The sequence below is a fragment of the Schistocerca americana genome, chromosome 4 (assembly GCF_021461395.2).
Source record: "Schistocerca americana isolate TAMUIC-IGC-003095 chromosome 4, iqSchAmer2.1, whole genome shotgun sequence".
NCBI classification, from domain to species: domain Eukaryota; kingdom Metazoa; phylum Arthropoda; class Insecta; order Orthoptera; family Acrididae; genus Schistocerca; species Schistocerca americana.
This window is the reverse complement of record NC_060122.1, coordinates 647,970,178-647,985,920: the sequence shown is the minus strand read 5'-3', so window position 1 is coordinate 647,985,920 and position 15,743 is coordinate 647,970,178. Positions and strand designations below refer to the sequence as shown.

The window sequence follows — 15,743 nt, the reverse complement described above, 5'->3', positions numbered from 1 at the left end:
AATCTATTGACATAGGTTTCGGCGCCTCTAAGGATGTAGTCCTCAGAATGAAATTTTAGTAGCCGTAAAGTAAAACTGCGAGTAGGCAACAGTAAGAGTATGGAACAGACATGCTAAAGACAAAAATTAAATTAATTCTTTACTTGACCATGTCTTCCCTATACTTCGACTGTTGCATTCTCGCAATGTAACATTGCAGCTTAAAAATTTCATTTTGACTAAAACATCCTTAGAGTGTCGAAACCAAGGTCAATGTATTTAACAGTTATTTGCTACCGGTTGGCTGAGTAGTTTCACCGTTGATACATACACTACTGACCGTTAAAATTGCTACATCAAGAAGAAATGCAGATAATAAACGGGTATTATTGGAAAAATATACTATACTAGAACTGACATGTGATTACATTTTCACGCAATTTGGGTGCATAGATCCTGAGAAATCAGTACCCAGAACAACCACCTCTGGCCGTAATAACGGCCTTGATACGCCAGGGCATTGAGTCAAACAGAGCTGGGATGGCGTGTACAGGTACAGCTGCCCATGCAGCTTCGACACGATACCACGGTTCCTCAAGAGTAGTGACTGGCGCATTGTCACGAGCCAGTTGCTCGGCCACCATTGATCAGACGTTTTCAATTGCTGAGAGATCTGGAGAATGTGCTGGCTACGGCAGCAGTCGAACATTTTCTGTATCCAGGAAGGCCCGTACAGGACCTGCAACATGCTGTCGTGCATTATCCTGCTGAAATGTAGGGTTTCACAGGGATCGAATGAAGGGTAGAGCCACGGGTCGTAACATATCTGATATGTAACGTCCACTGTTCAAAGTGCCGTCAATGCGAACAAGAGGTGACCGAGACGTGTAACCAATGGCACCCCATACAATCACGCCGGGTGATACGCCAGTATGGCGATGACGAATACACGCTTCCAATGTGCGTTCACCGCGATGCCGCCAAACACGAATGCGACCATCATGATGGTGTAAACAGAACCTGGATTCATCCGAAAAAATGACGTTTTGCCATTCGTGCACCCAGGTTCATCGTTGAGTACACCATCGCAGGCGCTCCTGTCTGTGATTAAGCGTCAAGGGTAAACGCAGCCATCGTCTCCGAGCTGATGGTCCATGCTGCTGCAAACATCGTCCAACTGTTCGTGCAGATGGTTGTTGTCTTGCAAACGTCCCCATCTGTTGACTCAGGGATCGAGACGTGGCTGCACGATCCGTTACAGCCATGCGGATAAGATGCCTGTCATCTCGACTGCTTGTGATACGAGGCAGTTGTTATCCTGCACGGCGTTCCGTATTACCCTCCTGGACCTACCGATTCAATTTTCTGCCAACAGTCATTGGATCTCTACCAATGCGAGCAGCAATGTCGCGATACGATAAACAGCAATCGCGACAGGCTACAATCCGACCTTTATCAAAGTCGGAAACGTGACGGTACGCATTTCTCCTCCTTACACGAGGCGTTACAACAACGTTTCACCAGGCAACGCCGGTCAACTGCTGTTCGTGTATGAGAAATCGGTTGGAAACTTTCCTCATATCAGCACGTTGTAGGTGTCGATACCGGCGCCAGCTTTGTGTGAATGCTCTGAAAAGCTAATCATTTGCATATGACTGCATCTTCTTCCTGTCGGTTAAATGTCGCCTCTGTAGCACGTCTTCTTCGTGGTGTAGCAATTTTAATGGCCAGTAGTGTGTATACGGTTGCTGAAAATCTACCATGTTTAGAACTGGTAAATAACAATGTCCTAGTCCCATGCGTTAGTTAAAATTTGCACGAATTTTGTGTCCTCACTCATGTAGAAGAGACAATCTTAGGAATCGGATGGATTTTGTGTGTAACGTGCTATGTATGAGACGCAGTACCGTGTCATATAAAATAATCTGTACGCTGTCAGAACTTTCGTTTGCAGCTATTTCTCGCACTCAACATTTGCCTTTCGTGAATGTTAGCGTAACGCGTATCATTTTCGCTCAACGAGTGGTGTGTGACATTTGACATTCGTGAACGGCACCATCGCCGTAGCTAATAGACGGGAACATCTGCTCAGCGTTCGTAATTTCCGATGCAGTAAGGAATGTAGACGCTGAAATCGGGCGTGCATTCTCAGTTAGTAGAACACTTTCTTGTGTGAAAGGACGTCAGTATGTCCCAGGGTTCCATTAACTCCCCTGTGATAGAATTTCTTGTGCCGTTTAAATAAAGTGATCCGCTGCGTAATAATGAGCGTCGCTCGGTTGAACGCTGAGTCTGCAGGTCGGGGACAGCTCCAGGGGCCATCCAATTAGCTGGAGTACCCTTCACTGCCGACGTGCCCACTAAATGTGGCGAAACATCAGCAGATATTACAGATATAACGACCAAGGCTGCGTCTGCCAGGCTCATTCCGGTCTTCTCAACGCAACGACATCGTTCATCGTAACACAGACGCCTCGGTGTTTCACGTAATCAGTTGTGCAGCGAAGTCAACAAAGCTGTCTGTGCGCAGTTCATTTTACGACCTAATGTGTCAGGTGTTACTTGCTAATTCATGGAGGTTACATACATGATGTAGTCAAAAGTAACGGGACATTTGTCAGTAGACATTACTGTGCGGCGTGTCCACCTTTTCTCTTTATGACCGCTTGAACTCAGCTGGGAGCCCTTTCAGTGAGGTGTGTGAATGTCTCTGGAGGAATGGCAGCATATTCTTCCTCAAAAGCTGAAGTCAGAGAAGGCAGTTCTCCGGGATCTGAAGTCAGCCTTCTAACTCAACCCAATGTTTTTCCATTCAGCTCCGAACGGGACTCTTAGGAGACCAGTAGTTTTCAAGGATGTTACCGTTCACTTATCTTAGAAAAAAGATTAAGAAAAGGCAAACCTACGTTTCTAGCATTTGTAGACTTAGAGAAAGTTTTTGACAATGTTGACTGGAATACTCTCATTCAAATTCTGAAGGTGGCAGGGGTAAAATACAGGGAGCGAAAGGCTATTTACAATTTGTACAGAAATCAGATGGCAGTTTTAAGAATCGAGGGACATGAAAGGGAAGTAGTGGTTGGGAAGGGAGTGAGACAGGGTTGTAGCCTCTCCCCGATGTTATTCAATCTGTATATTGAGCAAGCAGTAAAGGAAACAAAAGAGAAATTAGGAATAGGAATTAAAATCCATGGAGAAGAAATAAAAACTTTGAGGTTCGCCGATGACATTGTAATTCTGTCAGAGACATCGAAGTACTTGGAAGAGCAGCTGAGCGGAATGGACCGGGTCTTCAAAGGAGGATATAAGATGAACATCAACAAAAGCAAGACGAGGATAATGGAATGTAGTCGAATTAAGTCGGGTGATTCTGCGGGAATTAGATTAGGAAATGAGAACCTTAAAGTAGTAAAGGAGTTTTGCTATTTGGGGAGCAAAATAACTGATGACGGTCGAAGTTGAGAGGATATAAATTGTAGACTGGCAATGGAAAGGAAAACGTTTCTGAAGAAGAGAAATTTGTTGACATCGCGTGTAGATTTAAGTGTCAGGAAGTCGTTTCTGAAAGTATTTGTGTGGGGTGTAGCCATGAATGGAAGTGAAACGTGGACGATAAATAGTTTAGACAAAAGAGAATAGAAGCTTTAGAAATGTGGTGCTACAGAAGGATGCTGAAGATTAGATGGGTAGATCACATATCTAATGAGGAGGTATTGAATAGAATTGGAGAGAAGAGGAATTTGTGGCACAACTTGACTAGAGGAAGGGATCGGTTGGTAGGACATGTTCTGAGGCATCAACGGATCACCAATTTAGTATTTGAGGGCAGCGTGGAGGGTAAAAATCGTAGACGGAGACCAAGAGATGAATACACTAAGCAGATTTTGAAGGATGTAGGTTGCAGTAGGTACTGGGAGATGAAGCAGCTTGCACAGGATAGAGTAGCATGGAGAGCTGCATCAAACCAGTCTCTGGACTGAAGACCACAACAACAACAACCGTCCATAGACCATTGCCACACAGATGTTATTTCGTGAAGGGTGCATCGTTATTCGGCTGATATCAGTCTCGTCTCTAATTTGTTCCGCTACTGTGCACGGTACACAATGCCGTAAATGTGTTTGTATCTTTCCTCAGTATTTTCTTAAGTGCAGAAAACCAGATGACTTTTATGGTCTAAAGTTCGTGATTAATACTAAAAAAGGACGGTGTATCGTCAGAAACCAGACGACGTTTACGATTTAAAGTTTGTGATAAATACTCATTCTGGAACAATTCCTAAGCTGTGACTAAGTCATTTCTTTGCGCAATTCATTCGCACTATTGTACTAGTTTAAGAGTGTGTGCAGGATTGTTTCGAAAGTAGGAGGTAGGTCCTGGCAGAAGTGAAACTGTGAGGGGAAGACGTGAGTGGCGCCTGCTTAGCTCAATCGGTAAGAGCATTTCCCTTGAGAGGCTAGGTTCTGGGTTCCATTCCCTCTCCAGCACACAGAGGGATGTTCCGAAAGAGTGCACAGACCACCCTGTGAGCTATTCACTCTTGATAAGATATTCGTTCTTGACGACATTTGTTTCCTATTTGGTGGGATATCCGTTCTTGATAACTGTATTTGGAAGTATTTCACGAGTAGCCTTTTTTCCGCTCCTGTTGCACATAGGCAGCCGAATATTTGCAGACCTAGCGTCGTTTGCCTGTCAACAGTGTGATTACTATCATTTTTTTTGCTTCTGACACTCTGCTGTGTGAAAGTAAAGAAAGTACATTGCCCATGCAGGAAAAAATGTCGCCGTAGCTTATACTTTTATTGCGGAGGTATTACAGGGTCTGCTTCAATGGCCGTACCCCTTAAAGCTGTTTATAGCCGCTTCTTAAAAGCTGCACGGACCATGGAACAGTTTTTCCATTACTTGCTTTAAAAGCAGGGGAGGAGTAAAGAGGTACAATAAACAACAGGACGTTTCCTCATTACAGAGAAAATGGGGACGATTTGTTCAGCGTTGCCGTGAGACTCTATGCTGTGCATATTACAGTGCACCGTGGCAACCATATACATGAATGTACTCACCACCGAGTGATGTAGCGCAGTGGTCCGCACACCATACTCGGAAGGACGACGTTCATCCAGATTTAGGTTTTCCATGGTTTCTCTAATTCTCTTGAGTCAAATACCGGGATGGTTCCTTTGAAAGGGTAAGACCGATTTCCTTCCCTATCCTTGCCTAATCCGAGCTAGTGCTCCATCTTTAGACCCTCGATGTCGAAGGTACGTGAAACTCTTATCTCCTCCTCCTCCTCCTCCTCCTCCTCAAGCAGTTTCCGAAACTACGACCCGGTTTATCTACAGGCTTTCTGCACTACATTTAATTCTCATTTTGTGTAACAACCCAAGACACTGCCACGAAGCCCTATGTACGGAATTTTGTGCTAAATATTTTCGGCTTCAGTGATCTGCTATGACTTAGGCATAGTAAACAATGAACATTCGCAACTCAATATTTCCAAGTGGGAGGGCAGAGAAAACTCTTTACGGGGTTAACACAGAAACTACATAACATTCTGAATGACATGTTACAGCCGTCAACTCGGATCTGAACAAGACAGTGCTGATGCCTTCTTTAGATTGCTCAGATGTCTGGTAATTTGCACAAAGGATAAAGTAGCAGGTGGGAGACACTGGAGGAGTCCTGATGCTTGGCAGAGGAGGGCAGGAAAAGTTAGGCCTAATGGAACATCTAAATATTAGGGCACTGTTCATTGTCTTCTGGAAGAGGGACTGTCTGCAGTTTTATTGGGAGAAGACATGTAGCGCGCGCGCGCGCGCGCGCGCGCGCGCGCATGTGTGTGTGTGTGTGTGTGTGTGTGTGTGTGTGTGTGTGTGTGTAGTTCTGGTTTTGCATGGCTGTCGGTACAGCCACTGCAGCGTACCAAGCGAACTAGTTACAGGGGAAAGAGCGGAGTTGTTGGAATCGACAGAATGGGATATACAAAGGTGTTTAATGTGACTTCCACGTGATAATACACTAGTATGGAAAGACATGAACGAATGCAGAAGATGAGACAGATCCGGAAGAAGTGACAGAAATTGACTCATTTGGATCATTACCGTACCAACGTTTATCACTGAAGGTTCTGTCATGTGTGATACCAAATGAAATTTGTGACTGGACAGAGAACTTTTTGGTAGGGAGGATGAAGCACATTTATCTTTTATGGACAAACATCAACTGATTTACAAGTAACTTCAAGCGTGCTCCAGGGAAGTGTTTTAGGACACTTTCTGATAGTGCTGTACATTAATGATCTGACAGACGATATTAATTGTAATATCAGAAATTCTACAGATGACGCAGTTACGTCTAGTCAAGTACTATGCGATAAAAGCTGACTAAATATTCATACAGATTTCAGAGTGGTGCGAAGATTGGCAACTTGATTTAAATGTTCTAAAATGTAAAACTAGACTTCACAGAATGAAAAAGTAGTATCCTATGACTATAATATCTGCACTCATAACTGGACTCATTCAACTGTTACGGATACCTGTGTTTCGCGATTTGTGGGGATATCAAATAGAATGATAGCATACCGGGGGTACATAAAAATACGATAAAATCGGAAACAAAACACATTACCATGCCTAATACGGTGCAAAAAACTATTGGCATTCCAAACAACTTTGTCATCTCGGAATGGATAGATGTAAGTCTTCTGCGGTTTTCAAGGGAATTTTATACCATTCTTTCTATAAGATTGTTGAAAGTTCAGACAACGGTGATCAAGATGGGTAGCGATAATGCACCCTTCTCTCCATAGTAGACCACAAAACCTCAGTAATATGGTAACTGTGGTCACAAAACAGTCCTGGGTCCTGGACATGTGAACTGTGTGTACAGGGGCCCTGGACCGCCATAGGGGAACAAATATTGTACTACTGGATGTACCTGATGAGCCAAAACGGTCACATAATTGATGACAGTAATGTGACCTTGCAGAGTAACCTTCGGGGCCCATTGAATACCACGACATGAAAGCACAAACAATCACCAAACCCCCACCATGTTTCACTCTTGGGACATAAACTCGACCAGAAGTTGGAAACATTCTGAAACAAGACACATCCGACCAAATGACGTTGTTCCGTTGCTGCAGAGACCAGGTTTTATGGCTTCGACCCCACGTTTTCCTGTAGTAGCCATTCGCAACATTAATGTGTAGTCCTGGAATTCCAGCTCACCCTGCAGTTATCTGCTTAAGGAGCTCTCTTCGTGTTGTTTTGGTGCTGACAGCGTTCGCGAGTGAGACATTCACTTCTGCAATGACTTTGCAGCTGTCGTCGTCTTAATTTTCGTCACAATCCTCTTCAGTGACCGTCTTTCGATCATAGAACGCACACTTACGTACGTGCTGTGATTTAGGGGATGGTGTTTTTCTCCACTTCCCCATACGCGGTATAAATCTCGATACAATGCCTCTTGTAACACAAGCACTTCGACTAGCTTGTTTCCAGAAGCACCCACCAAACAAGTACCACGTTCGAATGCACTTAGCTCCGACATAATGGGCTCACAGTTACACGGAATACTGTTCTGACAATGACTGACACTTGCATTGTATTGGGATCATTGCGGAGGTGCCGTTCTTGGTCCAGTACCACAGCGCAGTCTGCAGGCCTGGCTGGCATCTGAATTTATTTTCAAGCATGCATTTTCCGCGATGTTTGATTAGTTTTGTCCAACCCGTTTCGTTCGTAGGTAAAGAAGGTGACATTACAATGAAATGAACACCCTTAGCTGCTTACAGGCGTTGACATACGTGAACGGGGACAGATGAAAATGTGTGCCCCGACCCGGACTCGAACCCGGGATCTCCTGCTTACATGGCAGACGCTCTATCCATCTGAGCGACCGAGGACACAGAGGATAGCGCGACTGCAGGGATTTATCTCTGGCACGCCTCCCGCGAAACCGACATTCTCAACGTATTGTCCCGCACTACATTCGCAGTGCCCCCGCCCATTATACTCATTACTCGCGGCGCGTTGCCGATTCCCGTAAGAGTTCGGGCACTGTTTGTGCATTCGCACAGAAGATGGTCAAGTGGCCGGTTAGCCTTAACTAGTATACTAATTTGGTATGTGTTCTTTCGGACATGTCCGAAAGAACAGATACCATCTTAGTACATAAAGAAGGTGACAGGCTTCGAATCGTTGGTAGCACATTGAGAGGGTGCATTCTGTCTACATAGAAGATACCTTCCAAGACACCAGTGGCACACATTTCCGAGCATTGCTCCCGTACCATGTTGCACTAACGGGAGATACTGAACAATCGCAGGAAAGGCCAGCCGGAATGGTGCCACGTGTGTTTCACTCCTGGGAGAGAGTCACGGAAATGCTGAAAAGCCTAACCTGGCAGAGTTTTTTAGATCAGGACCTTCTATTCAGCGAAAGCCACTTGCAATGTTTCAAGAACCAATTACAAGTGAGTAGTGTAGGAACGTACACATCTCCTGTTAATCGTCTCCTTAGGTACAGTGAAGCGAAACTCAGGCTTTTTGCTTCTGCTAACTTATATTTTTTGTTATTACATGCCACATAAATTTTATCTTGAGCACCTATGAGTTCAGTGGAATTTAAGCGGCAGTGGTACGTGGCTATCTGCAGTGCCTATACACAGGGTGGACCATTTTAATCCATAATAGAGAGTAAATCGGAATGGAGATGAGATACAGCAACATGTTTTAGATTACTGTTGTAGATGGCAAAGAGGGCCGTGCCTTGCTACCAATGGCCGTGACCTTGAACGTGATTTTTAAGTTGATCTGGAGGTTAAAGGGATTTTTTAATGGGAACTTTAATATTTGATTCAAGATTTCAAAAGAGCGGCAAATTTTAGGTTTATTGTGATACATTATTCAAGGTCATGGAAAGGTTCAGTTAAGGTCTAATTAAAAAAATCAGTTTTTAGTTCTAGTAGGGATTAAGTCGGAATAGAGGTGGGATACAGCAAAATACAATGTTAGATACAAATCTGAAGAGGCATCCGGAGGAATGAGAGGCGAGAAGGCTCATCCAGCGACTTGTAAATCAACGATCTAAGCTTCATTTGTGTTTGTTCTGTCTTGCAAATGCCACAGAAACGTATATACACTGATACATTTATTTTTGCCAATAAACACGTTAATTAAAACTTAAAGTACAAATCTGTTTTCCCTTTCCAAATCCGACGTCACAAACAGGGATTGCCGTGAAACAAAGCTCAACCTTCGAATGACCTTCAATAATTACCTTTAAAATCATGGTTGTTGGTAATGATTCGTGACCCCTTACGCCTCTTCCAATCTGCGTCTGACATTGTATTTTGCTGTATCCCTGCTCTCAAAAATGGCTCTGACCACTATGGGACTTAACATCTGAGGTCAACAGTCCCCTATGCCGAAGTCGAGCATCAAGTCGAACCTGCGACTTTAGGTATCCCTGCTCGATTCCGAACTAATCCCTACTAGAACCAAAAACAAATTTACTTATTTGAACTCGACTGAAACTTGCCATGACGTTAAATAATGCACCATTTCATTTGTAAAATTAATTGGCCACTCTTTTCAAATCTTGAATAAAAAATTAGGGTTCCCATTTTTACAAAAAATCACTCTAACCTCCAAATCACCTTGAAAATCACGTTCAAGATGAGGCCATTAGTAGCAATGTGTGACCCTCTTCGCCCCCTACAACTTTTATCTAAAACGTTTTGCTGCATCTTACCTCCATCCCGATTTATTCCTCATTATTTAACTTATCCACTCTTATATATCCAGTTAATCTACAACATTTAGAGGTCTCGGAACTAACGGGATCCAGAAATTCGCCCTTTCTACAGTCGTCTGGTATGGGAATACTCTTAGTTGTAGCCAGGAGATAACGTCTTATTTCTGGAAGCTACTGTTACGTGCCGTACCAAGGAAGCCGAATCATACGAAACGTTATCCATAACTATTATTCAAATGGTTCAAATGGCTCTGAGCACTATGGGACTTAACATCTGAGGTCATCAGTCCCCTAGAACTTAGAACTACTTAAACCTAACTAACCTAAGGACATCACACACATCCATGCCCGAGGCAGGATTCGAACCTGCGACCGTAGCGGTCGCGCGGTTCCAGACTGAAGCGCCTTGAACTATTATTAAAGGCTTGCTCAAGTTGATCAAAAGCGAGTCCTTAAACTATCGTTAAAATGTCTGTTTTCTTCGTTCTAGACAACATACAGTTTTCGATGATGGCTACATTTCGTAAACAATAAGATACGATATTAAGTCCAGTAAAAGTATCAAGCGACCACAATTTTCACTGCAAGCTCCCCGAATGAACTGCTGTGTTTCTTAATTTCAAAACACCGTAATAACTGTGACCACAAAAGGCAAGCTACGATGTGAGACTATAAGACACGAAAGAAAGTGAATCACCAAATAGTTGATTTAGGACCTCTTGACAAAGATTGGGGATCTGAAATTGTTCTTTTTAATATTTTTATTCCGTATAACATCAACCATTGTACTACCTTAAGCTGTAGATACAGTTCTGCTTTACTGGTATGAAAATATTTTCGTAGTGACGCAACCAGAACATCCAAAAATCACAGCGTACTTGGCGGTTCGTTCCCTCACTTGCCATCCTTGCGTCCTGACCCCTTTCATTCTCTGCAGGCTGCTTCACTAGGCAAGTAAGGTGCGGGCAGAGCAGGCAACACAGCGAGATTGTAGAGCCCGAGAAAAAGCTGCGATTGACTGACGACCGTACACTACCACTCAACTAGCCGAAACGTCAGTCACAAAGCAGTTTTAATCAGTGTATAACGACAGAATACAGGGGCAATTAAGAAGTCACTATCGCTTGCTCCGTACGCGAAATGCCTACAAGAAACCAATACGCGGTACAATGAGAAATACCCTCAGTCATGCACTTCGAAGTATTATTGGAGAGTATTGTTGTAGTTGCAGAAGTTCGGTGTAGCTGATATCCAGGCAGCGTCCTTGTCGTAACGCAAACAGTAACAGATCTTGGACCTAGCGGTGAGCGGCGCCGCGCCGTTAGCTGTGAGACGGCCTTGCCCGGCTCCTCTTTTAACAGCCCGCCTCCCTGCGCCACGGGCACTGGCAGTGAAGGCCACGCCGACCTCATCCGGAAGCGCGCCGCCAGCGCCATCTGGTCGCGTGCTGCGCCTGCCCCTGGCGGCGCTCCAGCCACTCAGCACTGGGTCGCCGCACCCAGCCTAGCGGTTCCCTCACCTGCTCTGCAGCGGCGACAGACTCAAAGCTCGCTGCAACTTCGCAGCAGATCCAAACTGTGCCTCGGGCCAGGACTCAGCTATCCGTGCACGACTGACGGCTCGTCCTCACATCTTTACTTCCGCCAGCACCCCCCACGGTGCTTTCCAAACTTCACTTCGCCATACACCTTACTTGAAATATTATGACGATATTCTTATCATATACGCAAATTCCGCCCCCCCCCCCCCCCCCACGAACCATGGACCTTGTCGTTGGTGCGGAGGCTTGCGTGCCTCAGCGATACAGATAGCCGTACCGTAGGTGCATCCACAACGGAGGGGTATCTGTTGAGAACCCAGACAAACGTGTGATTCCTGAAAAGGGTTAGCAGCCTTTTCAGTAGTTGCAGTCTGGATGATTGACTGATCTGGCCATGTAACACTAATTAAAACGGCCTTGCTGTGCTGGTACTGCGAACGGCTGAAAGCAAGGGGACACTACAGCCGTAAGTTTTCCCGAGGGCATGCATCTTTATCCCAAAGAAAGCAGGTCTAGACAGATGTGAAAATTACCGAATTATCAGTTTAATAACTCACAGCTGCAAAATACTAACGCGAATTCTTTACAGACGAATGGAAAAACTGGTAGAAGCCGACCTCGGGGAAGAGCAGTTTGGATTCCGTAGGAATGTTGCAACACGTGAGGCAACAGCGACCCTACGACTTATCTTAGAAAATAGATTAAGGCAAGGCAAACCTACGTTTCTAACTTTTGTAGACTTAGAGAAAGGTTTTGGCCATGTTGACTGGAATACACTCTTTCAAATTCTGAAGGTGGCAGGGGTAAACTATAGGGGGCAAAAGGCTATTTACATTTTGTACAGAAACCAAATGCCATTTATAAGAGTCGAGGGGCATGAAAGGGAAGCAGTGGTTGGGAAGGGAGTGAAACAGGGTTGTAGTCTATCCCCGATGTTATTCAATCTGTATATTGAGCAAGCAGTAAAGGAAACAAAAGAAAAATTCGGAGCAGGTATTAACCAATCTCTGGACTGAAGACCACCACAACAACAACAACAACAACATACGCAAATTTTATGGTTTTTAAGGAATTTCTTTTGACGTCGACCAGATGATAGCTCTGACTTTCGAGTATGTTACACTCTACTACAGTAGGTCCAAGTTTTGCTGTGTGGCTCCAGACCCCTGGAAAATGTATTCTAGTGCTACTACATTGGTTGTTTTATTCAGTTGGTGTTCCTCATTATTTAGAAGGCTTTGATTTAGTATTGCCCCACTCTGTGATTGTGTGTAGTGTTAGGTCGCTTACCAAACTCTCTTTGCGCTCGCAAATATTGCCACTTTTCGCGCCAGTATATTCCGTAACTAGTGTGCTTATACTTTGTATTCTTGTGAGTTTCCGCATACTCGCCCTAGTTTTAGCTTGGTCCATCCGCACGCTGCCTTTTGCGAAACTGCTTACTGTGTGTAAGTTCATATTTCGATGGGTTCCGTCAGTCTGTAAATAGGCCGACAGTATGACACATTATATTTCCCAGGGAATAGTAATTACATAGTCAATTGAGATTTTTGGGGACTCTTCTTGGTTTGGCATTTGGGGATCCTCACTTGTTCTGCCCCGGTATTTGCCCGCCGATTAATTGTTGTTTAACGGACTCGATGTCTATCTCTTTATTTTTTATTTGACATATAGCATTAGGCCCTATAGGTATTTCAAGACTATTCCTCTCAGTTTCTTTTGTTTTGCGTTATTCAATTGGTAATTTGTCAGCTGTAGAGTTTGGCCTCTGGTTGCACTTTATGATATTGTGACAACTAATCCTGATACATAACTAGTGGTGATATTACTTGGGCGATAGATGTGCACACTGTTGGTTACCTTAGAGGTCAAATCGTGACTTTTAATTTTGAGTGAGTAGAGCGTTTCCTGAGAACTATGGTGATTCTCGTCTATACGAGTTATGAAACTTTTTACAAGAATAAAAGGACTAGGAAAACTTTATTCGTGTATGCGTTCGATTTAGTATATTTTCTGTTTTTGGTAATGTTCCATTGTGACTCCGTTAAGTCAAACTAGTTAGTACCGACGTTGACTGTTCGATGGGGATATTCTGCTTTGTTGTGCTTTGCGTACACAGGTGCTCCTTATAACGCTGCTTGGTGGATTTTGTAGGTTTTAAGAACTTTTATTATTACGCTTCATTGTCTGTAATGTCAACTTGTGGTAGACCTTGACGTATACAGAATGTATACTTAGTGTTTTCAACATGCAGGTGCCTGAAGATCGCAGTAACAAGATGCTGAAACTTGTCGTGTAAATAAAATAACAACTTCTGAAAGCATAAGGAAAATTCACAGAAGTTCTCTTGCATACCTTGCGGGATCAGCACACGTGGAGAGAGGATATCGCGGAGAAATGGATAAAGCACAGTGTGGGGAATTGTCTGCACTCCCTGCAGCGGAGTCTGCGCTGAAATGAAGCTTCCTAACACAGAATTACTCGAATCTGTGACCTTCACTAGTTCCGTAAGGTATGCAGGAGGAGGACTCTGGAGCTTGGAGCCGGCCGAAGTGGCCGTGCGGTTAAAGGCGCTGCAGTCTGGAACCGCAAGGCCGCTGCGGTCGCAGGTTCGAATCCTGCCTCGGGCATGGATGTTTGTGATGTCCTTAGGTTAGTTAGGTTTAACTAGTTCTAAGTTCTAGGGGACTGATGACCTCAGCAGTTGAGTCCCATAGTGCTCAGAGCCATTTGGAGCTTGGAAGGTAGGAGGTGATGTACCGGCAGAAGCAAAGCTGTGAGGGCGAGCTGCGAGTCGTGCTTGAATAAGTCAGCGAATAGACTGATTGCTCGCGAAAGGCAAAGGTCACAGCTGCGACTTCTCTTACGGCACACATCTTTAATCTGGCATGAAGTTTCACATGAGCAAACACTCCACTAAGACTGGAAATTCATTCTTGAAAGATACCACTGCTAAACGTCTCAAAAAGTAACAGGATTCGGAATGACGACTGCAATCGCAAGGAAAACAAGCTTCTGTCAAAATTTCTGTATTGAGTGTACTGCAACCTGAAAGAAGCTGATCAGTGACGCTCATTTTGACGTGCAGCAATACTTCTCCCCAAAGCATCCCACACGTTCTCGATGGGATTTAAGTCGGAAGGGGGGAGGGTGGGGGGGGGGGAGTGATGGGCAGGCCAGTCCATTCACCGTATATCTTCTCGTTCCACGAGATACTCCACTTGCACTGTTCGGTGCGATCGCGCATTGTCATCCGTAGAAAAGAAATCAGGGCCGAATGCACCCCTGGAAAGCCGCACATGGGAAGCGCTACAGTTTCACAATAATGTTGAAGCGTGAGTGTACCGTTCTCAAAAATTTGAAGGCCAATATGCACATACAATATTGTTTCCCCAGACCGTAACACCTGGACGACCAAAACGAACATGTTCGATAATACTGGACTTGACCTCATTTTGCTACTGCATTGTGGTGGGTTCCCAAACTACATACGGGTAGTGCAGTCCGAAGCAGATCTGCGTCCCTCAGGGCCCATTTACGTCTAACACTCCAACATGATATCATCGTTATTCTGTACATAATACACCCAAAAACATTGTCGAAAACGATAGTTTTGGTGGTCTAGGTGTTACGGTGTCGGAAGGCATAATGCTGTTTGAATGTACTGACGTCTAAATTATTGATCACGGTTCACTCAGTGGTCAACAATGACGAGTTGACATTGACACAGCAAGTACAGATAGGTTTACAGATGGAGAGCAGGCCGAAATACCCATCGTGTATGAGTTCAGTGAATGCATTGGAAGATTTGGACAACGCCATTATACCCTGGGCGTAGTTTTGTGTGGTCGAACTACAGACTTTTTTGATGTTGCGAAGGTGTTTTCCTATAAATAAAGGTAAATGGTGTGTCAAACCGAATAAATCATAACTATATTATTACTCTGTAATAAGCCATCGGGAACCACATGCCCCTTTTACCGAAATACTCTTGAAATAACCCATGAACAACCTTCGAAATTAGGTCGGTGGGGTTGTGTTCCACACTTGATACACTAATAGACTACGTTCTGTGGTACTACACTGTCTTAAATTTTCCACACAAGCATTACTTGTATAAATACACACATTCACACAGTCAAACCATGCGTACAAAAATAAAGTAAACACAATATCTGTGGAATGTAGTGAACATTATTTATTCAATGGCTGCGCGTTTTATAACCTTCATTTATTATTCAGGCTCATGTGAAATACCAAGAAGATTGCCTAATATTTAAATGTACAGTTTACTCTGTAGTTAATATGTAAATGAATATGTCGTTATCGTATCCTGATTCCGAAACGTTAAGACGTCGATGATTACTGTATAAAAAGTACACGGCGTATGAGTGTGAGGTAGAATTTATCGAGTAATAACAATCAACGTTGACACAGTTGACTAGATTCATGTGTAGTAA

At 44.1% G+C, this 15,743-nt stretch overlaps 1 protein-coding gene across 1 annotated transcript in view; it reads left to right on the top strand.

The window, feature by feature from the left end:
* The window catches only part of LOC124613673 (nucleolin-like), a 153,705-nt gene extending 142,455 nt beyond the window's left edge, over positions 1–11,250 (top strand). The window contains exon 3 of the mRNA XM_047142390.1: positions 11,105–11,250. Coding sequence (XP_046998346.1) covers positions 11,105–11,250 — 146 coding nt within the window. The remainder of the gene's footprint in view (positions 1–11,104) is intronic.
* Positions 11,251–15,743: the final 4,493 nt, after the last annotated feature.